The following is a 27936-nucleotide window of genomic DNA, read 5'->3' on the forward strand; positions in this document are numbered from 1 at the left end:
TACCAACTGTGCCACCATGCAGCCGTTCTTTTGAAACTGCACAAGGGATATTGCTTTTCTCCTTGAGTAGGGTAGTGAGTATTTTTGAATACTAATGGTTTTTGTCAGCGTCATTCTTGATTGGGAAAGAGTTTTTCATGCTTATGTCATCACATCAAACAACTCAAACCACATAATGAAACTTGACGTGGATGTTTAAATTATATATTACTATGTGACATTTTCTTAACCACAGAATGCAAAACCCTTTTGAAGCCCAGATTGTGCAGTCTGGATGTTATCAGTGATGCTTTGCAAATATAAATTATAATTCATTTATGATCATTGGGGTACAACTTGGTTTACAATATGAAAAAATTGCCTTTTGTCATGGCTGCCTTGTGAGTAGCCAATAGAGCTTGGATCACTGTAAGAAATAAAATGTTGTTGAGGGACAGATTTTTTAAAGGTGTTTTATTAGGCACGAGTAGCCTTTAATTTTAAAGTAGGTTGATAGGAAATAAGGGGGAAAGAGCAGGGAAGGGAATGCAGCAAACGTCCAAAGGTATACTATAGGCACAGTGGAGTTGCATCAGATTAAGTTAGATTTATGCTACACACTAAAGATCATGCACACATCACTGTCACCTTTGCAACCTCCAGGAAAGTTTACCCTTAAAAACATAGCATGTTCTTATATAAAGTCAACTCTAGAGGCCACTGCAACACATTAGCCTCTACCAGGCATTGATGCAGTCTAGTGCCTTCCTACCGTAACACAAAGACAGTTCTACGAATAAGCTAGCCGCAACAGAATTGAATTTTCACCTGCACCTGATCAGAACGTCTTAATACCGACAACAAATGCAATGTTGTCACTACATACACATGCGGTTGGTGTTGGTACTGTGGGATCTGTCTCGGCCTCGGGCAAAGTTTACGTCATGAAGGATTCACTTGGACTGAAAGTGAAAAGTTACTTTCAGATGAAGATGTGTGACTTTTAAATTAATTGAACCCATCAAAGTAAGTTGTCATCTCTAAACCAAAAGAATTAGGTGAGATTAATGTAAATAAGTCCCGAATGTGAGCTACAGCCCAAATACTGTGTCCATTCTGGTAAGAAAAAGAAATTCAGGGTTTTGTTTTGGAGTAATCTTTAGATTGAAGTAGGCATTAGCCTTGTGTGCCTTCATTACCAGGCAGCTACCCAAGCCTACCTGTTATTGTTTAGGAGCTATGTTGATTTTTGTCCTTTTGTTCTATACTTTGCTCATGCTTTGATTCAGATTTTGTATTCAGTTCTAGTCTTTAGTTAGTTTCTGTGGTTTTACCTTAGTTTGTTTTTTATTTTGATAGTCAGGTTCTCTTTGTGCACTGTTTTTAATGTACTTCCTGTTTTTCTTTCACTCCTGATTCTGAAGTTCTCTGAGGGTTCTCTCCGCTGTTTTCTCACAGTAATTACTCCCATCTGTTTATGTCTCAGTAATCACTTTCCCCAGCTTATATTCCTGTGTGGTTCAGCCTCTCATTGAAGATTTCTACTGTTGTCACCCCTTTATCATGCTGGCCCTGGAATTTGTTTTAGTTTTAGATCCTGCCTTTCCTTTGAACTTTGTTTCAGTACGTTACCTCATTAAAGCATTTTATATTTGCCTTAGCTCTGCCACCTCTCTGTCTGCTTTCATTTGGGTCCCAAGTTCAACAGACATTGACATTTACTTGAGTCAGTTTTGGGGAAAAATAAGTTATGGACTGAAAATACCCGTTTTACACAAAGCTTTGTGGACATAACCTCACTTTAACTGAAATAATTTTTTAATTTAAGTGTCTGAAAGGGCAAGTTCAGATTGTTTTAAAGTGAGGTTTTGCAAGGTTACTTCCCTTGCCTAAAGTAGAAAGAAAGGATGTATTTACATTTCCAACAAGCTCAAGGTCATATGACCTCTTTCTACTGGAGGTAAGCAAACTGTTACAGATACTTCACAGAACCTTGCTTCAAAAAATATGAACAAACCTTTCAAGACCTACAGGGCAGGATTTTTACTGTACATGACCAAACCAAGGTTCCTTTGTTTTAAATCAAGAGTGTAATATGTTGGTGGTTCTTCAAATATTTTTTGTTTTGGATATACAAAATTGAATCTTTAATTAACACAATTTAATTCAGTATGGAACAGGTATACATTTGGATTTGTTAACAACATATACAGTAATAACCAATTGCAAAAAAAAAAGCCTTTATGATGCTGAGCTTTGTAACTAAGCAGCCTAAACCAAAGGGTTTTAATCAGATTAACAGTTTGTACACAGTACTAGCGGTCCTAGCTTACTCACCTCAATACAGGTTCCTTAACAACTCCAGTCAAATAAACTTAACTGAATCAAAGCCACATCTTTAACACAATGTGTGTGTTTACAAGAATGTAAACATTATTTTTGTACTGAACAAGTACAAAAGCACAGATGACCAAATCACCATCATTTGGGAAAATGTCTATGCCATGGTTCCACTTGAAAATGGTACGGCATCCACTTTGTGAAGCAAAATGTTTGGTGGCATTCTGACAGGTTCCCTCCTCCCTTGATTACACTGGAGTGTCTGCAGACAGAAAGCACAGATATGAAGGAATCTACATAGGAATCGGTGCCGCTTTTATCCAGTTTTTGTAGCAGATTTTGTGTTAAGCTTTTGTTTTGTTAGGTGCTACTTTACTGATTGCTTTTATTATTCTGCTTTTCCTTGTAAAGTTTTTAGTTTGATGTCCAGAAATGGCTGATTTTCTACATTCAGTGAATTCAGTGAATGCACCGTTCCTAACTTTAACTCTACTCAGTGTGGAAGCTGTTAATGGGAGAGAAGACTCAGGGCTAGCTGTTTTCGGTATCAGTGAGGTGTTAAAAAATTTAATTAGGGAAGCACAAATCCTGTTGTAAGATTCTAGAAAAGAAACAGTAATTTCTACAAAGGCATGTCAACTGTTCATTCATTCAGGCTGTCACATCAGAGTTTCAAAAATTCTAAAATGTGACAAAATCCTGATGCTTTTACCTGGAAGGTGATGATGATGACAAGGACACAGAGGATTGCTATCACAAGAACTACCACAGTAACACTGACTGGTGTTTTTATCTCATCATTATCCTTCTCTTCCTCCTCCTCCTCCTCTTCACCTCGCTGTCTCTGAGGCCCTTGATCAGGAAAGTGTAAGCTCTCTGTGGATGAAAGAACAGGGTGAAGATAGCTGAAGAACTTAAAAAAAAAAAGTCAGCAGAAAATGCCAACATTGTGGTGACCTACCAAGGACATGAAGGAGTGTGCCGTTGCCTGTCAGCTGCAAGTAGGGCGGTGGGTAGAAGATCTGAATCTGGCAGCGATAGATATCTGTGTCTGTGGCTTTCAGTCTGGACAGTGCCACCGCCACAGTGCCATCTTTGATCTGAACTGCACACTTCACCTGAAACATGTGTTAAACCATGATTCACCAAACCTTCCTACATTAAGGTTAAGTTAATTTTACATTAGGATAATTTCTGCACCATGAGACAATAAAGAATGTTTCTATTCTTCTATTTCTCAACCTTATGCTTTGGACATTTTACATTTGATCTTCTTGTACACAAAACATTAAACAACAAACTGCCTGATTCAGTTCACTTTACTTTCAAATGCTTTACCTCCTCATTGAAAAACTTTGGCCAACATCAGTTTCAGAAAACATCAAATTCACATTAACCAGTGGAACATGAACAACAGGTCTGTCTATCCTTAGCCTTACGTCTCCATCTTTCTCCTGCTGTGTCTCCTGGTGCTCTGAGATGTTGGGGATGGAGGAGCAGATTTTCTGGCTGCCATGGAGGCCTCTCAGCAGAGTCACCTGCAGATCTTCTAGGTTGGAAGGGGAATCTGCCAGATGTTGGTTGTGGTGGATCTGGGGGAAGGAAGTTCGGGGACGGATGACACAGGGGATCAGTGCTGTGCCGTTGGTGCTCACTACTCTGTAGGGTTGCACCACCTTTATAGCTGCCAGAAAAAAGGGAAAAATGAAATTAAGTAACACCTGTGGTACTTCAGCAGTACTCAGTGCAGCTCTACATCAGTAGTTTTGTGCTAACATGCAAAATGAAACTGTTTTAGCTACACACTGTGCTGCTGCAGTCTTTTTATTGCGGTGAAGACAAGTTCTGCTGAAAAAATCTGCAGACTGTTTCTAAAAGAAGAACTTTAACAAAATAAGAAAACTACCAATTCACTTGTAAGCTCTAGTACATTTAAACATCTACACATTATAATGCAGCACCAAAAAAGTTTAAGAACAAAACCAGTTGATCAAAACAGACATCAAAAACAGGCTGAAAGTGCTAACTTTTCTACTCATTTTCTAAAGGTTGAACAATAGAATTTGGATCGTTGACACTGCAGCACAGAAAAACGGAAATACTTCGACATGAAACTTCAGGAGAAATAAACCCAATGATTAACACTTTGTCTTTGGTGATTAATTGCTCTGACATGTTCATAAAGCTCAAAATAAGGCTCAAAAAAGGACTGGATAAAGGGTGAAGCACTGTGTGTTTAGTTAGGAAATCATTTCTGGTACATTTATATTATGCTTAGAGGTCAAATCATTTTCTCTCTAGAGCAGAATGAGGTAAATGAATGTGAAATTTTGAAAAACCAAACACATCAGACTTAAAAATGATAGGGTAGGATAGAAGTACAGATAGATGTTTCCTTCTGATTCAAGTCTATTAGTAAAGTTTGCCAAGTAATATTCTTCGAGCAAAGATAGAACAATTTATTACATCTCTGATGACACACAGTAGGTTTCCTGGTTACATTCCAGCTTATCTGAACACTGAACCATTTAAATTTCTCAGTGATAAGTAGTACAGCATTGAACTCCAACCCTTTGCCCTATGCAGTAATTGATATTGTAACAGAGTATTCTCAACTATCTCTGAATAACTGTTTAATTTCAGATAGCTGGCCTTAATTAGTTCATTAAACTTACTTATTCTTTAAAAGAAAAATACCTTATCTTTATTATTTCTCTTATGAATCTTGAAATAAATAACATTTATGTTTTGTGTTTAAATACAGTCAGCCAAAGATGAGAATGGCATTTCACAAGGTTATTTTCTTGCCACAAAATTTAAACATAAAAACTACATAAAAATACTCTGTTTTGCAGATGATTTTCTTTCTAAATACAGAATTACAGAATACAATACACCATCCAGTAAAAGTTTAGTGTTAGTAATAGTTGCAACTGGTGTTTTAACCGCTTATTTGCTAACTTGAATATATCTTCTCAGTCTCAGTTATGTGTACAGAAACATAAAATATTAAAAGGTCTTCCTAATCTATCATTACATCAGTTAAAACTGGGTTATACTTACAACTCCACACAGGCACAATGACGCTGAGGACTACCAACACAGTCCTTCCCATCGTACAGTGAATCAGGAACATCCTACGGGGTTTCACAGAAAGTGGCAGAAACTTCAAATTTACAAGATGAATGTGGTGGGCCCACAACCTAGCAAACCTGACGATGAAATATCATGAAAATACGTCTAAACCAGAGAGACTCATCTTTATAGCCTTTCTCATCTGTCATGGAAACTGTGTGGCAGCACAGGAAATGATGATAACGCTCTGCCGGTAAAGACAGACAACAACTTTAAGTAGCTGTGGTTCTGCAGGAACGCTGAGATGAACAAATTTCAGTTATTTTCATAAACCAATTCCTGTCAGTGGGAAATTGGAGTTAAAATTTAGTTTGAATACACACAAGAAGAGTGTAAAGAAAAGAATAAAAACTTTAATAAAAATAAGGTATTATTTAATGTCAAACCTCTCAAAGTGCAAAAATAACAGGTAAAACACAAAATCAGTGTTCCAACAGACTGTCTCTTTATGCTTCTGTGGAAACATGCAAATAAAGATGAGTGTGAAACCTGTTATATTCAGCACTTTTGCATCATAACTTTTAATTGTCTCGTGCACACTCTGCATAGCTCAGACTTCAGCATTTGCTACTTTTCTTTAACCTGTTTGATTCCTTTGTTTTGCACCTTCCTTAACACTTGCTGATGTTTGTAAGACAAAATGTAGAGTTCCTGAAACACATTTTGAATCAAATCAGCATTTATGAGGCATGGCTGTTGAGGGGAAACTAATGAACACAGGTCACTTTGGAAACTTTTACTGGCTGAGCATTTAGTTAGAAGTTTTGTGGTTTCTAAATTTTCCTTGAGCAAAAGAAAAAAAATTTCAACAGATAAAAACAAACGGTTTTCATTACTGATATAGTTTAATATCTATTTAATTTAAAGTTGGTGTGCCTCTGTCTAAATAAAGATAAAGTTTAAGTACTCTTCTAATTTTAATTATTATTTTTTATCTGGTTTTCTCAGTTGTCTTCCCAGAAGGTGGTTCCAACATATAATCTACATTGTTGTTTGACACAGAGATTTAAAGCCAGTCTTTTCTTCTAGTTTAGAGCTAAATATCTTCATTAGTTGAGGATTGACAAGTTCACCTTCAATGTTGATCCTTTTAGAGCTAATTTTAAAAAAGTACAACTCATTTGCCAGTAATTAAGCAGCTGATGGCTGCTATTTAACACAGAGAATAATTCATGCATTTTGAAGTTGACGCCTTTCAATAACTGTTCTACCTGATAATGGAATAAACAAAGAGTTTGTAATACCTGTAGGGAAGCTGGTACAAGTACAAGACCATTTATAGCAGAACATCAATAGACTGAAAAAATAAACTTCAGTTTTATTCCAAAGTCATGTAGTTCCGTTCAGGTATACAGCACGTGTGGATTACTAAGATTTTTATCAACATCTGCTGTGAATTTCCTGTCAACAGAAATATTAGAAATGTATTTAAAGAGAAAAATATTGATGTTCAATATTTATTTTACCCGCTGCATATACTGCTAATTCACAACAGATCTAAAAACAAATACGACCAATTCATATCCAGAAACATATAATTGAATGACTAAAACAGTTAAATTCATAAACATACATTACAGTTCAATCCTTGTTACAATACAATAGTCTAATTCAGTTTATAATCACAGTTGGTAAAAAGTTCTTAATGTATTAAAACCAAGCCAATTGCATCAAGTCGTTGACTTTGCTTCACTCCCTGCTACCAAGCAATCATGCGGTGACAGTGGAAAAACGAAGTCAACAGGAAGACACTTTCATCAGAAAAAGGTTCAGTAGGAGTGACTGTGTGCCATGACCAAGTGGGAATTAAAATTCAATTCAATTCAGTTTATTTATATAGCTCCAATTCACAACACGTCTCAAGGCACTTCGCAAAAGTCAGGTACATACATTCCAATTAATCCTAACCATTGAACAGTGCAGTCAGATTCAGTTATTTATTCAAATTGGATAAAAAGTTTTTCTATCTAAGGAAACCCAGCAGATTGCATCGAGTTAGAGATTTGTAGCAGTCGCTCCTCCTGGATGAGCATGTAGAGACAGTGGACAGTCACTGGCGTTGACTTTGCAGCAATCCCTCATACTGAGCATGCATGTAGTGACAGTGGAGAGGAAAAACTCCCTTTTAACAGGAAGAAACCTCCAGCAGAACCAGGCTCCGTGTGAGCGGCCATCTGCCACGACCGACTGGGGGTTTGAGAGAACAGAGCAGAGACACAAAGAGAACAAAGAAGCACTGATCCAGGAGTACTTTCTATGTGAAGGAAAAGTAAGTGTTAATGGATGTAGCTCCTTTAGTCGTTTCATCTAGAAAGAAAGAACAGATCAACTCTGAGCCAATTTTCAAGGTTAGAGTCTGAAAGAGAGCACATATAATTAGTTACAGTAAAAGCTCAGTCAATTGCTATATCTAGGAGAGAGACAGAATTAACACTGAAAGACAGGGCCAAGTGGATCATCTGTATAAGGTGAGCATTAAGTTGTTGCCAGCAGAAGCTTGGACAATGCCCCTCTCCAGAAAGGTGTCACAGGTAGACACAGAGTCAGGCCAGGTGTAGCTTCTAGGAAAATAAAAGAGAGAACATAAACTTAAAAACTGAAATAACAGCAAATAATTCAAAATTGGAGAGTAGTGTGAGAATGTAGCGAAGAGGGTGACAGGGATCATTATGTCCTCCAGCAGCCTAAGCCTATAGCAGCATAACTACAGAGATAGTTTCAGTTTCAGTTTATTTATTTATATAGCACTTATTTACAACAATGTCGTCTCTGGGCACCCCACAAAGGGTCAGGAACGGCGCAGGACCGCCGGGAAGGCCAGACCAAACCACTGAGTGCCAGACCCCGGCCACCCCAGAACGGGCCACGTGTAGGGGCACTAAGTAAAATAATAAACTGATAAAGTTTGTCCATCTAGAGCCCACTGATGGCCATTGTTATACTAAAAAACCACAAGGATTGGGATACCTCTCGCTGTCAGACTGATTATAACCATTGGAAAAGAGAAGGGGTCATACAGGTAGCAGAAATGGAGGGTGTGTTTGCACCTCAACCATAACTGAGCCGGTTTAGGCCATGTTTAGAGAGGGCATTGAGATCTTGCTTTTACCCTTATTGGTGGAGGAGATAGAAGAGACTCTTAGGGGTTCTAAGCTGTTGCTTGCACCACCAGGGTCCAGACCGGGTCAAAACTGCTCTTCTCTGCCTTCTCTAGGAAAACCACCAGCCAGCCGCCAAGGACACCAGCATCTCCAGCCCGTTCACTTGCCTGTGGTTGAGAGAATGCAGAGCAACTGAAGGAGGAAGACAGAAGTAGACAAACCAAGAACTTGAAACTCAAACACATGTGAAGCATAACAATTATTCATTCTCCTGACCAAGCACTGAGTGCATATAATGTATAGTGCATGGACGTTGTTTTCAGTAGGGTTTTCATTCACTGTACGCTAATTCCATCAATTTTGTTCGCTGTAAGCTATAATCTTTTTTGCATGAGTAAATGTAACAGCTATGGGTTCATTCAAGATGGCTGCAACCGAGCAGAAACACTGCGTTGCAGGTGCTGTATGGTTGTGCTCATACCTTCTATTTTATATACGACACAACATCGTTTTCTTACTGATGAGAGCAACCAAATCTGCTTCCCAGCTGCTCCTACTCAACTCATCCTGCTCACATGATTTTTTATTTGTGCCAAAGCGCCCTCCAAGAAAGAGGAGAGTAGCCAATCCATTGAGTCATTTTTGGAATGTATGCATATCTCTCTTATGCTGCTTCTGGCTGGTGATGTGGAGCTAAATCCTGGCCTGCCACCTATAGATTGAAGTAGTTGGAGTTTTAAACAACAAGCAACGCTAATGCAATAGCAACAAGCTCAGTCACGTCAGGCTATTACCCCCAGAGTTTCTGCTACATGAATTGGTCGTGGCGCACCGCCAAGGCAATATAAAAGCCACCACACCTTCAGAACAATGTTTGTTCTTTTTAAATATACACACACACTATATATATATATATATTTGTATACATATATATACACACATACATATGCATTGGTATGTTAATTTTTATTTACACACTTATACTAACCATAATCTGAGAGTCTGAAATTTAAATATCATGAAACCTTAAAATTTACTTTATTTTTGAAAAACCAACACCGCCGGCTCCTTACTGCCTGCGTAGAGGGAGGCAAAAGAATTCTTCGTTCCTGTTCTGTTCCGTTCCGACCGACAGAGTAACTCTGTTGCTAAGTTAATTAATGAGAACGGTTCCACATTCTCCATTACTACTCCAAACGTCACCTTCGACGGACCCGCTCTCCATCAAATTACAGAACATGTTTTTTTCTGTTCCATTCCAGTCCGTCTTGCTCCGGCCGGGTCAACCAATGTACCTCTCACGCAAGCTTTCTTCGGGCTCCAAGGAACTTGGAGCAGACATATGTTGCATTTGAATGACAGTAATGTAGTTAATTAATATAACTTTTACCTTAATGCGTAATGTTTCCGATACGTTTTCAGCTCAATGCCCAGCAGCTGAAAGACAGCAATGCAACAGTGGTTCAACTGGCAGCTCCACCAGCTGTACCTCCAGCACGAGTTGGGTCCCAGCTACTGGACCTGGACATTGACAAGGACCTTGGGGGGCCACAGCAACAGTCCTATGCCTACATCCTAACAACCGACAGCAGGTGCATTGAAGCAAAAGAACAGCAGCGGTTCCATGCCGACAGCATAAAGCCCAGCACCTAGGCACATAATTCTACAAGCAACGCCGAGAGGCCAGAAAAGGAAGAGGTCCGTATCAGTTTCTAAAAATTTAACAGCTGGCCATTCATATCAACCGAGAGCATATAGACATTGAACCACATTGTTGCTACCAACAATCCCATGTTGTCAGGCCAAAGTTTCAGCAGCTGGAATCAGGAAGGCCTAGGACATACTCATTCATTAATGGTGACAGATACCAAATGTTGTATGTTAAACGTAATCTAAAATGCACTATTATTAAACAGCTTACTACTGTTAACATCTTACTCTCTAAACAAAAGTATTTTACCATTCTTTCTCAACTACTGCAGATTTTTATGAAGATTTTAAGACCCTTTTCAATTTGTGTAATCATAACAAAGAGATAATCCTGTGTGCCGATTTTAACTTAAACTGGGATAAAAAGAACACCAGAAAAAAATCTTAGCTTTAAACAATTAATAGAAAAGCCAACTAGAGTGATTAATAGTTCTAAAATTGATTTCAAAATACAAACAAACTCTATAGAGTCACCAAGACCCATGACCTTCTAACTGGTTTATAAGCCCATTATACTGTTTTCATTACAAGTTTAATAAACAGCATACACCAAATGCATTTAAAAATAAATTCAATACTTCTGTACATAACTAATAATTCCCAAAAACCTACAACAAAACCTTGGAGTAGGATTAAAATAGATTAAATAGGATAACATCATCCCTTGTGATGACATTAATTGTTGTAGTGACTCATTTCTAAGTAAAATTAAAGAGGTAATTGCAACCTACTCAAGGAAAGCCAAAGGAAAAATAAAAACAACCTTTCTTGGCTAAACGCTGATTGCATACACTTAATGCAAATAAGAAACTATCTTCAAAAATGCTACCTACGGTGTGGTTTAAATGTGGACAGACATAAATTTACCACAGTTTCAATTAAGGGAACTCAGGCCATACGAAAAGCCAAAGCAGGTTTTTCTTATCAATAACATGCAAAAGGGGATCGAAACAATGGCAAAAATATTAACTACTGTTAATTAAATAATGAACTACTAGGTAGACAAAATAAAAATTGGGTTAGAGCCCAATATTAAGAATAGTTTGGTTAAAAGTCCTATCATCCTAGCCACAGAACTAACTGCTTATTTTTACAAGGTCTATAAATAAAATCATTAAATCCTTTAAGACACGTAACTGTGATATTAATTCCATCAAACATGCATAGCCTGTTTTTGAAAGCTAAGCATGTGTGAAACTAGTTTTTTTTTTAAAGATGGCTGGCATGTCAAATCACTTATATGGTTAACTTCTAAATTAAATCCTCTGTTGTTCCTTCAGTTTGGAGGGTAAGTGCGGTCAGCCCAATTTCTGAATCGGGGGATAAAACATATATGACCAACTACCAGTCAATTAGCATGCTTCCTGGCATCTCACAAATCATAAGAGAAAGGGGTTTCCTAACAGTTTAACATTTAAATCAGGGCTCCCCAATTAACCATCCTACAAGATGGCGCCGACGATGGCAGCCTCGGAGCTTCGATCTCTCTTTGTTTTTGTATTTTGTGTGTTTTTATGTTTTTCGAGCCACAATCCTGTGGTCTCATTCAGTAGAGAGGAACTTCTCAACATCAGAGAGTCCTCTCTTGGGTTTTTTTCACCATCTGTCATCAATCTGAGGTTCACTGAGCTCCTGGCGAGCGGAGCTGCGGCTCTATATGGGATCCTGCGCCGAAAACGGCGGAGGGGAAAGCGTGCTGGCGCGCTGGTAAAGCTCCGCAAAAGAGGACTTCGCACACCACTGCCTTCAATCCACCTGGCAAATGTCCGCTCTCTCAACAACAAGATGGACGAGCTGCTTCTTCTCACCGGTAAAAACACGGAGCTCCGCGGATCAGCGGTTCTCTGCTTCACCGAGACATGGCTGAGTGGAAACATCCCGGACCGAGCACTGCTGATGCCGGACTTCCAGCTGCTCAGAGCGGATCGCAGCGCGGAGCTATCGGGGAAGAGACGAGGAGGCGGAATCTGCTTTTATATAAATGAAGGTTGGTGCAGAGACGTAAAAGTGCTGGGAAAAACATGTAGCCCGGATCTGGAGTCATTTTCCATAATCTGTAAACCGTTTTATTCACCGAGAAAGTTTTCCTCGTTTATAATAATCGGCTCATATTTTCCACCGCATGGCTGCACTTCTGCCGCGGAAAAACATCTTGCTGAGCTGATTACAGATGTGGAGAAAAAATACACGGACTCTTTCATCATAATACTGGGAGATTTTAACAGCGCAAACCTCTCAATTGAACTCCCCAAATACAGACAGCATATTAAGTGTCCCACCAGAGACAAAACCACACTGGATCATTGTTACACAGCTTTAAAGGACTCATATCATGCTGTTACCAGGACTGCTCTGGGTTTTTCGGATCATTGTCTAATCCACCTCATCCCAACCTACAGACAGAGACTAAGAGCTTCCAAACCCAAGGTTCACACTGTTAAGAAGTGGACTGAGGAATCAAAGCAGATGCTACAGGCCTGCTTTGAATGCACAAACTGGACTGTTTTTGAAACCTCAGCCACTGACTTAAACCAACTAACTGATGTGGTGACATCATACATCAGTTTCTGTGAGGACATGTGTGTGCAGACCAAGACCTTCTGCACCTTTGGGAACAATAAGCCATGGTTTACTCCACACCTCAGGAATCTGCGCAGGGAAAAGGAAGAAGCTCACAGCGGTGGAGATCGGGCGCGGTACAGGCAGGCCAGGAACAAACTAACAAAAGAGATCAAAGCAGCTAAGAGAAGCTACAGTGAGAAGCTTAAGAACAGCCTTTCTACTGGTGACACTTCAGCTGTATGGACTGGTCTGAGAAACCTGACTGCCTACAAGAGCCCCTCCACCCATCCTGAACAGTCGTCTCCTGGCCAACCGTCTGAATGGCTTCTACTGTAGACATGACAAGAAGCCATTCACACCTCAAATCATCCCCTCTACATCCCATTCAGGAACAAATTCCTCCCATAAAGCAACCAACCCCCCACCATCAGATCCTCTGCCTGCTAAAGATCTCCGAGGAAGAGGTAAACAGGCTCTTTCAGCGCATGAAAACAAAGAAAGCTGGAGGACCTGATAACGTCTCCCCATCATGCCTGAAAGCCTGTGCACATCAACTCGCTCCGATCTTCACGAGGATCTTCAACAAATCACTGGAGAAATGTGAGGTCCCCTTCTGCCTCAAACAATCCACCATCATCCCGGTTCCCAAGAATCCCACCATCGTAGGATTAAATGACTACAGGCCTGTTGCCCTGACGTCTGTGATCATGAAGTCCTTTGAGCGGCTGGTGTTGAAGCACCTGAAACTACCTTGAACTGAACCCACTCAAGACTGTGGAAATGGTGGTGGACTTTCGGAGAACACCACCCCCATACACCCCCTCACCATCCTCAACAACACTGTATCGGCCGTGGACCACTTCAGGTTCTTAGGAACCACCATCTCTGAGGACCTGAGATGGTCTTCACAAATAGACACTGTTCGAAAGAAGGCCCAGCAGAGACTGTACTTCCTGAGGCAACTCAAGAAGTTCAACCTTCCACAGGAGCTGTTGGTCATCTTCTACACTGCCATCATTCAGTCTGTCCTGTCTTCATCCATCTCAGTGTGGTTTGGCTCATCCACAAAACAGGACAGGTCCAGACTGCAACGAATAATCAGGACTGCAGAGAGAATAATCAGAGCTGACCTTCCCTCCATCCAGGACTTATACAGGTCTAGGGTCAAGAAAAGAGCTGCCAAAATCTCTGCCGACCCCACACACCCTGCACATAGACTGTTTAGAGTTTTACCTTCAGGCCGCCCCTACAGAGCACTGTTTACTAAAACCAGCCGCCACAGAGACAGTTTCTTCCCCCAAGCTGTTTCTCTGATGAACATTTAATAGAGTAAAGAACAACAGCATACAGATGTTGCAAATGCACCTTTTTTATTAGATATGTATATTGTACATTGTACATTGTAAATTTGTATATTCTGTAATGCAAAAACAGAACAAAAGAGCAAAGTGTACCGGAAGCAAATTCCTTGTTTGTATGTACAAACTTGGCAATAAAGCTGATTCTGATTCTGATTCTGATTAAACTAGCAAGAGGTCCACTACCTGCCTCATCCAAACACTTTGGGGTCCAAACATTTTAAATCAAGAGACAAAAACATTTACTTTCATCTTTATTATACATTTGATTAACACTAGAGTTTACTATGCATATGCCTATGAATTCATATGCAGAACAGAAAGAGCAATCCAATTTAAGTACCAATAATAAACACACTTCACAGTCTAGCTGGGTCAGTACATCTTGGTAGAACAGTTCTGCTCTCCTTGTTGTGCTTGTGGCATGCATGGCAATCTGCTTAACCTTTTCCTCAAGTTGTTGTCCTTCTTTTCCATCTTAAAGTGTTTCTACCACAGCTTCCATGCACTCTGTGATCACTCCCCAGTAAGTGAAAGGCTGTTTATGTTTTCCCAAAATCCACTGTACTCACAGTGAACACTCGTATGCTGTAAGATACCGAATGTTTCTGTCCATTCATCTTTAAATGTGTGATTTTCATAGTCCACGTTACGTATTTTTGATGAAGCCATCTTCTTTTACTCACTCATCTGTCCACCACCAAGTCATTGTACTATCAGCAAGCTGAGCTCCCAAGCTAGTAACTTAGCAACCCACGTTGAAGGACCCACATTGCTTCTTCTTTGTTGTTTTCTGGTGGTTGGCATACAACAACGTGGTGCATTACTGCCACTAGCTGGCCTGGAGTGTGGACCAGAATGTCGCTGACCTACATAGCTATCCATTGCGCCTGCCAGATGCAGCAGCTGGCAGGAATAAAATGTTTTATATCTACATAGTAAATGAGAAAATGCATTGCGGTTAGGATAGCAGAAGCTACCCTGACTAAAGCAGCTCATTGCCTGACTTGCATCACGTGCAGCCCGGGGTTTAGCAGGGCTATACGATATTAACACGAGATGCGGTGCAAGTGAAGTTAGACACTGTTGGACAAATCAGGCTGGGTCTGGATTAGACAGCAAGTGGGTCTGGATTTGGACCCTGGTCCGCTAATCTGTGACCTCTGATCAAAATTATAGTAGTACTTCTTTGCATCTCATGTTAATTGGATTTCAATCTCACTACTACCCTGAATCAGCAATAAGTGTGTTTAAAGAAAAAAAACTGAAGGGATCTTAGGATAAGAGTGGTTATCTGGGTGCAGTTTTTACATTTAAAAAGGGCATTTAGAACTGTTCACCATCAAATGTTTTTAGCAAAACTAAATCAATACAAGTTTTTGGAGCAAGGTATTTGGTTGATCAATTCTTATTTCTCAAACAGAAAGCAGTGTGTTATGGTCAGTTATGGTGTCAAATCACCCTATTTAGAGTGTCCTGTGAGTATCCTGCAGGCCTCCATACTTGGACCAAATAAATTTTTCAATTTCTATTCATGATTTATCAAATGCATAAAAAGATATTAACATCCCAATGTATTTAGATGATGTAGTAATTTTAAATAAGATGAAAATACTCAAGAACCTGCCTCTATTCTTAATCAATGAAGACTCATATCTAGGATCATCATATCATATATATCTTATAGATATCTTCTAGAATACAAAGAAAACATTAGTTATGATGAATTCAAAAAACAATTGAGGAATACACAAATTCCTGAGAGTTAAAAAGCTTGATATGGTTAATGAGTACACTAAGAGTAAGTCTACTTGTGTTTTTTTAGACTAATCCCTCTCTTTTAAAAATCACATAAAAAATCACAAACACCATCAAATTCAACCTGTTCAACTCATATCATGCATCCCTACTTTTGGGTTCTTTCTGGGATAAGAACAAGGTGTTTGAGCTGTTCCAGTCTATCCATCTAAGTACGGAGTCGGCACTGGATTTTTTTTTAGATGTTCTTTTAGCCACAGACACTGGTCACTATGTTGTTTTAGTTCTGTTGGATTTAACAGCTGCCTGGATGTAACAGATACCTTTGGGACCAAGGTCAGCATTCAGGGGGTTGCTCTAGATTACCTCAGGTATTATTTTTTCAGTGTTAATTCAGTTGATTTGTATAATGCCAAATTCACAACACGTGTCATCTCAAAGCACCTTGAGACAATTTAGTCAAATCATATACATTACAAATCAAGTACATATATTTCAGTTGATCCTAGTTATCAAGTAATGCAATCAAATTCTGTTTGTTGTCGCCCCGAAGTGGCAATCCTCTCGCTCCCAAAAATCTTATAACAGCAACCACATGTCTAAGGACTTCATTCCAGTACTGCTGTTCTGCCTCACTCTGCATGTGTATTTTGACCTGTGCAATAAAGACAGCATGTTTTGTCTATGTTCTGCATTCTTTTCGTGATCAGTAAACCTCTGTGGATGTTTCCAGTCACAGAATCCGCTGATAAACGCATGCCTTTGGGATGACAGGTCCTGCTCCCAAGTCTGGACTCTCTTACTTATGCAGGATATTTGGCAGCCTGGTTCTGGAAAGCTGCAGGCCCTCGGTAAATCACCTCTTCCCAGACCGATCCATAATGGCCCCCCACAGTGCAGGATCCCTAGGCAGCATTGGCGTTAAGTTGCAGAGGTTGCTCCTAGACTCGACGAGCGGCTCAGGTGGCGGTTAAACTGGAGACCTGCCATCACCGCTTCCCTCAACACTCGCACTCGCAGCAGAATGTGGGGCGTTGTTTGAAGATGCTGCGGGCTCTTCACTCTCCGGGCTGTAAACATAAGTTAGTTCCAGTGGTATGGAAAGGTCCTGGTTAGATGAGTTGTTCTCGTTGATGGAAGCTGACTTAATAAAACAGTCGGCAACATTAACGGGAGTGAGGAAATTACCTATTTTTGGTATATACTTTAAATGTTGTGTTTCTGATGTCCTTTCACGCTCCCACTTATCTCCATGTCAGAATTTTTTTAATTGCATAGCGGCACTTAATGTCACGCAACCTGCTCAGCACACGTTGATTTACGTCACCTTTGACCCACCTTATGCATGCAGACTGACTAATGAGGAGAGAGTCTCAACTCACGTTCACAATCACTAGCCGTGTCTCTGTGCAGCACAAGGCATCCAGTTAAACATATAGCAGGAGATAACCAGATATGGCTTGTGCCTTTACTAATCTGGGCCCTTTAGATTGTGTTATGATTTGGGGTTGTTTGGTTTTTGGTTTCTGGGTTTTTGTTGGTTTTTCACAGTTAAGGTTTTGAATCATGCTTCTGTTATTTTCCTGGTCATGCTTTAGCTTTGTCATCTTGTTCATGTTTTGTCAAGTTTGGTTTTCGGATCTGGTTATGCTTTTGCTTCATGTTTTTTCTAGTTTCTGTTAGTTTGTGTTCAAGAGTCTCTGTTTTTGCCGCAGCCACATTTTGTTCTGTCTGTCAATTAAGTTTATTCGGTCCACCTGCACCATGTTAATCAGTTTTGTTTTCCACCTGTACCATGCTCCATATATACACACCTGTTCTGTCATTGATTGCGGAAACATTCTCAAACCAAGTCTTGTTTTTTTGATCATGCCATGCCTGTCTTGCCTGCCCGTTTGTTTTGTTCCTGCCTCCTGCTGTGAGTGAGTTTTTGGTATTAAACCTTTTTTTCACTTACCATCACGCTGCCTGCTCGTCTGCATTCTGGGGTCCTATATCTTGCAAACCATAACAGAATGTTTCCGCCAACCACGGACCTCACGGACACGTTGAAGGCAGACGCCTTGGATCGCTGGGTTGAACGGCAGAAGGAGGAGGCGATGAGGAATCTGCCGACCAACCTGGAGGTTCTACCCTCTCCACTGCTGCTGGAGCAGATGGAGTGTGAGGCGGTTCAGCGCTGTTCTCTGCCTGCTCCCCTAGCTGTGCACTCTGGTCCAGCAGTGAAGTCTTCGGCCTCCTCCCGCCGCAAGAGACATCGGCGCGGAGTGCCTTCCTGTGGTTCGGCTGCCGAGGAGGTGGTTTCCCTGCCAGCCGACGTGAGGGCTGCAGCTAGTAGTCCCGCATCTTCGCCTGCCACAGCACTGTCTGCAAGGCTCGCTGCACCTCCGCCCATGCCGTCTGCGCTCGCTCCAGCCGGTGTTCTGAGGCAACACCTGATGAGCTGGAGCAGCGCTTGAGGCTCTACGCATGACAGATAAAGAGCTTCAGGAAGACCAGCCTCATGTATTCCTCTCCTGAGCTGATGGACAGAATCAGGCAGATGGAGAGGGATTATGAGGCTGCAGTAAGGCAGTTTTACTGCCGTCCACCTCCTTCTACGCCAGGACTCCAGGGAGCTGCTGCTGCTGCAGAGCAGCCCACGCCAGGACTCCAGGGAGCTGCTGCTGCTGCAGAGCAGCCCACGCCAGGACTCCAGGGAGCTGCTGCTGCTGCAGACCAGCCCACGCCAGGACTCCATGGAGCTACTGCTGCTGCTGCTGCAGAGCAGCCCACACCAGGTCCACAGCCAGGTCTTCAGCCTGACTCCAAGCCAGACACACCACAGCCTGACTCCAGGCCAGACACTCCACAGCTTCAACCCCCTCCACACGTCGCAGAGGACGTCGTAAAAGGGACGCCCTGGCTCAAGTCATCGGGGGCCCCGGCGACGCCTCAGCTCACGCCACTGAGGGTCTCGGCGACGCCTCAGCTCACACCACTGAGGGTCTCGGCGATGCCTCAGCCCCTGCTCACGTCACTGAGGGTGTCTGTGATGCCTCAACTCCTGTACCTAGCCTGCAGGGGTTCAGTGAGGAACTGGTCCTTGTTCTGGCTTCTGAACCCTGCGATAAGGGGTTCGAGGAGGAAGCACCGCTGAACCCTGTTCCTGAGGGATTTAAGGAACATTTTGTCCTTGTTCTGGCCTTTGAACCCAGAGACGAGGGTTTGCCAGGCTCTGCTTCAGCCTCCGAGGGTTCGCCAGGCTCTGCTTCAGCCCCCGAGGGATCGCCAGGCTCTGCTTCAGCCTCCGAGGGTTCGCCTGGCTCTGCTTCAGCCTCCGAGGGTTCGCCTGGCTCTGCTTCAGCCTCCGAGGGTTCACCTGGCTCTGCTTCAGCCTCCGAGGGTTCGCCGGGCTTCACGCCTCTGGGGTTCCACAGAGTTTCTGGGGGGTCCTCTACTCTGCTCGGTCGGCCTCCTGACCTACCTGCAGGTACCTGCTTTTTGCTGCTACTCGCTTCTTGCTGCTACTCGCAGGAGGGGAAGTTCTGCCATCAAAACCAAATTCCGCGTTTTTAAAAACCGCAGATATCCTTGCCCAAAGCCAGATTAACCATAACCAGATATACCACGTTAAACTGTGCGCCGAAGCCCTTGCGCTACACTGAGAAAAGTTGCCTATGACTGTGAATGTGAATTGAGACTCTCCTCATTGGTCAGTCCGCAAGCATAAGGCGAGTGAAAGGTGATGCTGATCAACGTGCACTAAGCGGGTTGTGTGACATCAAGCGCTGCTATGCAACTCAAAAACTTCAGACATGGAGAAGCTAAGTGGGAGTGCTAAGCAGAAATTAAAAAAGGAGAAGGACATCAGAATTACAGAAAGTTTAAGGTATATACCAAAAACAGGTACTTTCTTCACTCCCGTTAATGTTGCCGACTGTTTTGTTAAGTCCGCTTCTGTCAACAAGACCAACTCAGGTAGCCAGGACTTTTTTTCACCGCTGACCCTAGCTTACGTTTACAGCCCGGAGAGCAAATAGCCAGCACCATCTTCAAACAACGGCCAACATTCTGCACGAGTGTCACCGTTGAGGGAAGGTGAGTGATGGCAGGTTTCCAGTCTAACCGCCACCTGAGCCGCTTGTCGAGTGTAGGAGCAGCCCCTAACCCTAACCCTTACAAAAACAGGCACACATTCCCACCCTCATGCGTACACATAAAAACATTCACAACTACATACCCAACATACAGAGAGAGGGCCACGAACAAAAGAGGAGTCCACCAAGTCTAATGAGCCCGCCAACCAGAGCTGTCCCAGGATGAAACAGTCCCAACCTCCGAATGAACCTCATGAGCCTCCCATCCCCATGAACCCCAACATTAATTTTTACACAGGGCCACCCCAACCAGGACACAGATATTGAGCACATGCCCCTGAACACAAATGCCATAAATCCCCTCCCCACAGGGGCACACCCCCACAGCACAGCTCCACCCTCAAAAAGCAGACAAAGTCACATCTAAACAGTGCAAGCTCCCCACACAGCCTCGCTCAACCACACAGCATGCTGGGATCGCAAGGCACACCCCAGCCTCAGCCCACAAGCGCAAAAGAGCAGACTGCTATGAATCAGAAAAAGGCGGACCCAAGATTCAGCCAGACACAGTACTGAAAGTTTAAAAGGTTTATTCAGCCACAGGAAAATGTCACACAGGTAACACTCCTCACAGCTTCCAGGAATCACTGAGGCAGAAAGAGGGATTAGTGACTTGTAGTCTCTCCAGATTTTGCAGGGATCAGAAAAGCCACTAACCTGCTTTTGTCTTGAGTGGAACTTGAAACCCAGAGGGGAAACCTCAGTGGGCGGCAGGCGGTGATCTCCACAACACAGGTAAGAAGTGACTCCAGGCTGAATAATCCGAGGGCTAGGCTGGCTCAATAATCCAAGGACAGAAACAGTGTCAACGATCGGAACAAGAGGCGTCAGGCAAGGGGCAAGCAGAGGCATAAACCAGGAAACAAGGTCGACAACCAAAATCCAAATAGTCCAAGAGGGAGCAGGCAGGGGCATAAATCCAAAAGGCAAGGTGTTAGGGTTTGAAAACTTTTGTATTGTTTGTATCACTCATGTCTGCTCTAAGTGCTTTTCCCTCCTTACATGTCACAGGAAGGGAGATGGGGACAAGAATGAGTTATGCTTTTATGCATTTATTAGCAGCATCTGGGGGCTGTTCACCAGGTCCCCACTTCCCACTTCCTCTGTTTGGTTATAATCAAGACAAATGAACCCTAACCTTTCTGACCCCACACACACGCACCCACACACACACACAACCTGAATGTTTGTTGAACTGTGTGTGACCCAGCATGAATAAATAAAGAGAGAGGGGTGCTAATACTTTGTAGATTTGCACTGCAAAGTGTGAGCTACCCTTGCTGCAAGTTCATCTGACTCTGTGTTGTTCCTTACCTCTGAGTTGATTAAATAATACCTAACACAAGGCAAGGTCAAGAACAATGATCAGACAGGAAGGAACGCCGGATATCTACTCACACAATGGCTTTCAAAAATCTGCCACCGTCTGCTTGTCAGAGTCAGTATATATTAGGGAAGACACAGGTGCTTGGCATTCCACAGATTGCACTACACTGCAGCAGCCACCAGGTGCATCTAATCTGCTGATTGCAGCCAGGGAGACAGGGTAGAGCAGACGTGCCAGAATCATAACACAGACACCGCACCAACGGGATAAACTCAACCGGCAAGCAGTCCCCGCTCGGCGACATGCAGCCCCCCCAACCACAGACACAAACTCACCACTCAGCCGATCCATACGCCCCACTTTACACACTGCAACCCCTCCACGCCACCCTCCAGGTCGCTGCTCCATAACCATTTTTGTCACTGCCTCATTTTGGGATTACTGCAATACACTTTACTCAGGACCTAACAAGACTTTAGCAGCTTGCCTACAACTGGTCTAAAAATACAAGGAAAAATACAACAGCAGATTTTTCCAGTTTCAGCACCAATTCAGATTGGTTTGGATTAATTTTTAAATTGTTTTTTTTTTTTTTTTGCTTTTAAATGTCTTCATGGCCTCACCCCTAGTATCTGTCAAACCTGTTTCATCTGCATGCTCCTTCTCGCTCGGACTTATTGGCAGATCAGTTTTTATTAGTTGTCTTGCAGAAAAATATTTGGTGACCAGGATTTCTTGATCAGCACACCAAATTACGGAACAATTTACCTTTACATATCAGGCAGGCTGACTCTCTTTCTGTTTTTAAACCTTCTCATAAAACACATTTTCTCTCTGGCTTTTAACTCAGTTTGAGATTATTGTTATTTTGTTTTATTTTACATTTATTGCTGTTTTATTAGCTTTTTAGCCTATGTAAAGCACTTTGGCCAACTTAGTTGTATTTTAAAGTGCTACAGAAATAAAGTTGAGTTGAGCTGAAATAATGCATCTGCATTAACATCGATATCAGCCGATATTAGAAATTGTGTAAGTAAAACTAGGCGAATATTAACAACTGATGTTTATTTTCATCTAGTTGATGTTTGTGTATGTGTTTTGGGTGGGGGAGATAAGGGGGTTGGCCATGTGGTATTTGTTTGAGAATGTGACAGTGATAGTGATGGAGCGCAGGATTATGGTGTGTTTAACTGAAGCAGAGAAACAATGTCAGCAGTGTGTTCATTTTTTACGGTGTCTCAAGAAGACACACGACAAGCAGTATGCAATACTTGCAAAGTCGAGGTAATCCAAGGAAGATATCATTTTAAGTCTTTCAACAACCACCAATTTGATAGGTCATTTAATAAACCACCATCCATAAGCTGACAAACAATGGTGGGAAGCTAATGCTGTAACAGTAACCAGCAGGTAAAAACAAAAACGGCTGCAGCAGTAGTTGGGAGCCCAACATCTGAGCATCTGAGCAAATCAAGACTTGATGTAAGTAACAACATAATGGAAATGATTGCTCTGAACAACCAACCATTTTCCATAGTTGAGGACAGAGGATTTCTGTGGTTGATATTTTAATTCATTTAAAAAATACAGAGGTGACTCAAATGTTGTGACAGCTCATATTATGCAGGTTTCTTCAAAGAGCCGTTGTAGATGCTGATGGCTGTGGGCAGGAAGGATCTCCTGTAGCGGTCTGTCTTACAACAGCTCTGAAGAACCCTCTGACTGAAGACACTTTGTTGTTGTATGACAGTATCAGAACAGAGCCACTCTTCTTTATTAGTTTGTTGAGCTTGTTCAAGTCCCTAGCTCTGATCCTGCTACCCCAGCAGAAGATGGCAGAATAGATCACACTCTCCACAGCAGACTTATAGAAGATCTGCAGCATCTTGCTGCAAACACCAAAGGACCTAAGCTTCCTCAAGAAGTACAGTCTGCTCTGCCCCTTCCTGTAGATGGCTACGCAGTTGCATCTCCACTCCAGTCTATTGTCCAGGTGAACACCGAGGTATTTATACTCCTACACCTCAATTTCTTCTCCCATGATGAAAAAACGTTTTTGACAGATTCCTGTTCCTCTCAAAATCTACAATCATCTTTTCTTTTTTTTTTTTATTAACGCTCAATGTGAGATGATTGTTTCCACACAATACCACAAAGCAGCCCTCCCTGTACTCGGCTCCTTGTCCATCTCTGATCCACCCCACAATTGCAAAATCATCTGAGTATTTCTGGAGTGGACAGGAGTCTGTCTTGAACTGGAAGTCTGAGGTGTACAGAGTTAAAAGGAACGAGAAGTCCCCTGTGGTGCTCCTGTGCTGCTGACTACCTGGTTAGACACAGAACCCTTCATCCTCACAAATTGTGTTCTGTATGTCAGTTAGTCTTTGATCCGGGTGATTGTTGAGGTCTCCTCTGAGTCTTCTGGAGTTTCTGACAAAGCAAATCAGGTTTAATTGTGTTAAATCCACTGGAGAAATTAAAGAACATGATCCTCACAGTGCTGCTGGCTTTGTCCAGATGACAGTGCATTTGTTGAAGCAGGTGTATGATGGCATCTTCAACTCCAACTCCACAGTGATAAGCAAACTGAAGAGGGCCCTAACAGGAGGATCCAACAGGAGTCTCTCTATGACTTTCAGGCGTTATCGTGGCGATGCTGCCAGGGGTTCGTCTTGTAATTGGTGGGTTGTTACATGCTATGATTCTTTCCCACAATCAGTACTGTTTTCACTCAGTGACAAAACTACTCTTACACCCATACAATCTTTCTATAAAAAAAGCTTTTAAAGTGTTTGCTAAAAAAAAACCTTCATTGTCAAATCCTTAAAAAATATAACCTCCTGTGCATTGAAAATGTCAACGTTTTGAACATGCTTGTGCTGTATGCAAAATTCTCCATCAACTTGCACCAACCCCATTAAGTAAATTTTTCTAACTAAAGCTAATAATGGCACATCCGCCAGAGCCACTACTAGAGATGACTGCAAGGTGCCCTACTGTCAGGATCTGCTATTTTGGTTTTTGTGCTTGTTTACTTGTAACTGTTTTGTATATTCTGTCCCTTTGGTTTATTTACTACGTTTCATTATTTCCTCTGTTTTCCTGTGTTCTTTCCCCTTCTCTGTGCCCTACTAGTTCTTCCCCTAGGCCTTAGTTCCCCTTCAGGTACTATTTACTCAGTGTTCGTTTTCCTTTATATTTGTAGTTCTTCCCAGCCTTATTCCTAGTATAGTTCCCCGTGTTAGTCTCTATTGTTTCAGTTCCTTCTGACAGGTTAGCTTTTAGTTATTTGTTTGCCGCTATACTTAGTTCCACTTATTGTTTACGTTTTGGTTTGTATTTATTCTAAGTCATCACTTTCTCTCCTTCCCTCCCAGTTAGTTCAGTCAGTATTTCTTTTGGGTTTGTTTACTTTTTCAGTTAAGTTTTCCTTTACGGTTTCTTTGTAAGTTCTCATTTTCCAGGTTCTTATATCTTAGGTTGTTATAGTTTTCTTAGATCTGTTTCCCTGAGCTTGTTATTTAGTCCCTTCTCCCATGGTTTAGTTTTGTAATCAGTTTACCTGTTCCTCAGCCTCCCTGCATACCCGGTCCACACCTGTCTTTAATTCCTGCTGATTGCCTTGCCTCTCATTCCTTTGTTCCACATTCACTTCCCTCAGTTTAAAAGCTCCCATTCACTACACCCCTGGTTAACTTCCACTGATCCTATGTTTTCCCTCAGAAAACTCTTGTAAGTTTTGGGCTCGACTCATATAAGTTTATGGGGAAACTATTTATGTAAACCTTTTTGATTAAAGAAGAAGCCTTCTCTCATCAGGCTGCTGCCCAGTACCTGTCTGCATTTTGGTCCCCTACAGCCTCAGACCGTGACACCTACAGACACTCCAGATTTGGACAAACTGTGCTGTCAGTCTAGGGTAGTACCATAGGGAAAGAATATCCCTCCAGCAATACATAATTTTCCAACATATGTTACTTTCAAAACACATTCTAAAATTTGGCCTAAATCAAACCATAACTTTAATCACTGCTAACGAATGTAACGAATATGTATGTATATGAATGTATATGTTTGCTGTACTGATCTGTCTGCACCTCAGTTTACCATGTACTCTGGTATGCAGTGCATCTTTACATATATGTATGTATATAGAACTCATCCTTGTCATCGTTTTCCGGTTATTCGGGACCAGGTCGTGGAAGCAGCAGAAGCAGCCCAAGGCATTCACAGGCCAGCTGGGAGACATAGTCCTTCCAGTGTGTCCTGGGCAGTGTGCTGGGCTTTCTCCTTGTGGGACGTGCCTTGAACACCTCACAAGGGAGGCATCCAGGGGGCTAAATCGAGAGCTTCACCATTCGGCTTAGCTTTTCATGTTGGGACCCAGCCATGAACTTCAACATTAAACTCCGGTACAGACTTTTCTGGAACATTCAAAATAAATTGCATTTAACTGAATTCCAGCAACTGAGGAAAGGGGGGTAGCAGCAGACTTCCCATGATGCCACTGTCTGATTAAGAGCACCCCCTCTCCAACAAGCCGACTTCTTCCACTGTTCCTCTTTGTGGGACCAGGATCGGAGAGGGAGCGCGCTGATGTCTCTTTGCTGGCAAACAGACATAAACTCTTCAACTGGATCCAAGGATGTCATACGATCATCGATCATATGCAAAGTTAAGTACGAATGAAATACTGTCTGTGTATCCGGTATTTTCATTCATGAACGGGGAAATTAAGGTGTAAGAATTGCTTACTTTCTCTCTGAGGCCTGCAGAAGCAAACTGTCCCAGAGAAGTTCCCTACAGAGAAGCGGTCTCTATGAAGCCGAGTGGAGCGGTCTCCCAGTCTTGAAGGAAGACAGCAGAGACCCCATCACCGTGGTAACAGTAACGTGCAGTGTAGTTAGCGGACAGAACGGGCCGTCTTTCATCCACAGCCACAGAGGTTAGCTAGAAGCTAACCGATTGTTCACATATCAGCGGACAGAACAAGCCATCTTCCAGCCAGAGCTACGGAGGTTAGCTGGAAGCTAACCCTTTGTTCACAGAGCTCTCTTCAAACTTCATCATCGCTTGGACAACGTTCCTCACCACAGTTCATGAGGTTAAGTGTTTGAGCAGAAAAACATAGAAGTGATTTAGGTTGAAATGATCTAAACTTTTTTCATTTTATGAAGTTTGGTTTTGTTTGTGTTGAACTCTGCTATCTTGGTGCTAGCAGACTATCTGCAGCACACGTGCTCAGGTTGTGTTCTTTGTGTGTTTTTAAAGTTAAGACAAACTTTATTAAAGGGTTATTTTAAACAGAAGATTGATCATAACGCGATGTCCGCGCTTATGCTTTTTAACCCTTTTATTAACGGTATTTTTTTTAAGGTGTGTGTTTGAATCTGGTGCTAAGCTAGCAGCTTCTTTGTTAGCTTAACTGCTAACAGCTAAGGACATGTGCTTGCAGCTAAATAATATTTACCCAGAATGGTTTAGTTTTCAATCCAGTAAATAATGTGTCCCTAACATCATTTTACTAAATTTGATAACCAAGTAAACACCATTAAGCCCCATTTCTCCAGAAAGATTTGGCTCTTTCCAAAATATTCCCTTAATAATATTTCTTCAAATATAATTTTAATAAATAAAGGCAGCTAATGAGACACCGTTGAGAAATGGTCATCCAGAAGGTTAGTTTTATTCAACATATCATTATTTAAAACATTATTTTATTAAAATAATATTTTATCTGATATTGCATTGTGAATGGTTGTCTAAACGTTTGCTGATTATTGCCTAAGTTAGTTCCAAGACTAACTTAACTTAATTTCCAGATTCTTCAAGATAATCCTTGGTTCTCAAATATGAACATTGCATGGTAATGTTGCATCACTCTTTTGGTCATAATTATAAATCATCTTTAATCAACTTGTTTATATTGTACATAGTCCATTAGTCTTCCCTATTCTTTAATTCTGCTTGGTGGTTAGTTGGATTGTTTTAGCAGAGTAAAGGGTTTGTTAATTGAAATATGTTTGACTTTGAGTTGACTTATTTTGTTAATAAATTCTTGTATTTTAAGAAATTGTGTGAATTCATTCCATGTGTGTGCAGAGTTTATGCTGTTCAATAATGTCAGAGCTCGTCTCACACCTTTCTATTTTGTCCGAATACCATCAAATATTAAATATTAATATCAAATAATATTCTCAGATTCATAATCCCAACATTCACCACAATGGACCGACACAGTATCTCTGCAGCAGCAACACTGATCCTTCTCTATTTCCCACTCCACTCTCCTCTCACTCTTGAACAAGACTCCAAGATTCTTGAACTCCTCCACTTGAGGCAGGAGCTCTGCTTCAACCCAGAGAGGGCAAGCCACCCTTTTATATATGTTTCCCTTTTGAAACTGAATTACTCGATGAAAATGACTTTTTATTTTTATTTATCAAGCTTCACCTGTATGTATTCATATCAATTACAAGCTGCAATTCTCAATGTGGAACAACCTGCTTGAAGAATACAAACTGTTC

General features: G+C 41.7%; 1 protein-coding gene across 2 annotated transcripts in view; it reads right to left on the bottom strand.

The window, feature by feature from the left end:
• Positions 1-2111: 2111 nt before the first annotated feature.
• Positions 2112-27936, bottom strand: part of cd28 (CD28 molecule) — a 42280-nt gene continuing 16455 nt past the window's right edge. The window contains exons 2-7 of one of the 2 annotated variants that reach the window (XM_047371290.1): positions 8564-8722; positions 5383-5456; positions 3759-4003; positions 3281-3437; positions 3032-3195; positions 2112-2581 (exon numbers count right to left, since the gene is read on the bottom strand). In XM_047371290.1, the coding sequence (XP_047227246.1) occupies positions 2477-2581; positions 3032-3195; positions 3281-3437; positions 3759-4003; positions 5383-5455 (744 nt within the window). In that variant the 5' untranslated portion in view covers position 5456; positions 8564-8722 and the 3' untranslated portion in view covers positions 2112-2476. Of the gene's footprint in view, positions 2582-3031; positions 3196-3280; positions 3438-3758; positions 4004-5382; positions 5642-8563; positions 8723-27936 lie in introns of both variants that reach the window. The other variant, XM_047371288.1, reaches the window with a different exon arrangement.

This window comes from Girardinichthys multiradiatus, chromosome 7 (genome assembly GCF_021462225.1).
Source record: "Girardinichthys multiradiatus isolate DD_20200921_A chromosome 7, DD_fGirMul_XY1, whole genome shotgun sequence".
NCBI classification, from domain to species: Eukaryota; Metazoa; Chordata; class Actinopteri; order Cyprinodontiformes; family Goodeidae; genus Girardinichthys; species Girardinichthys multiradiatus.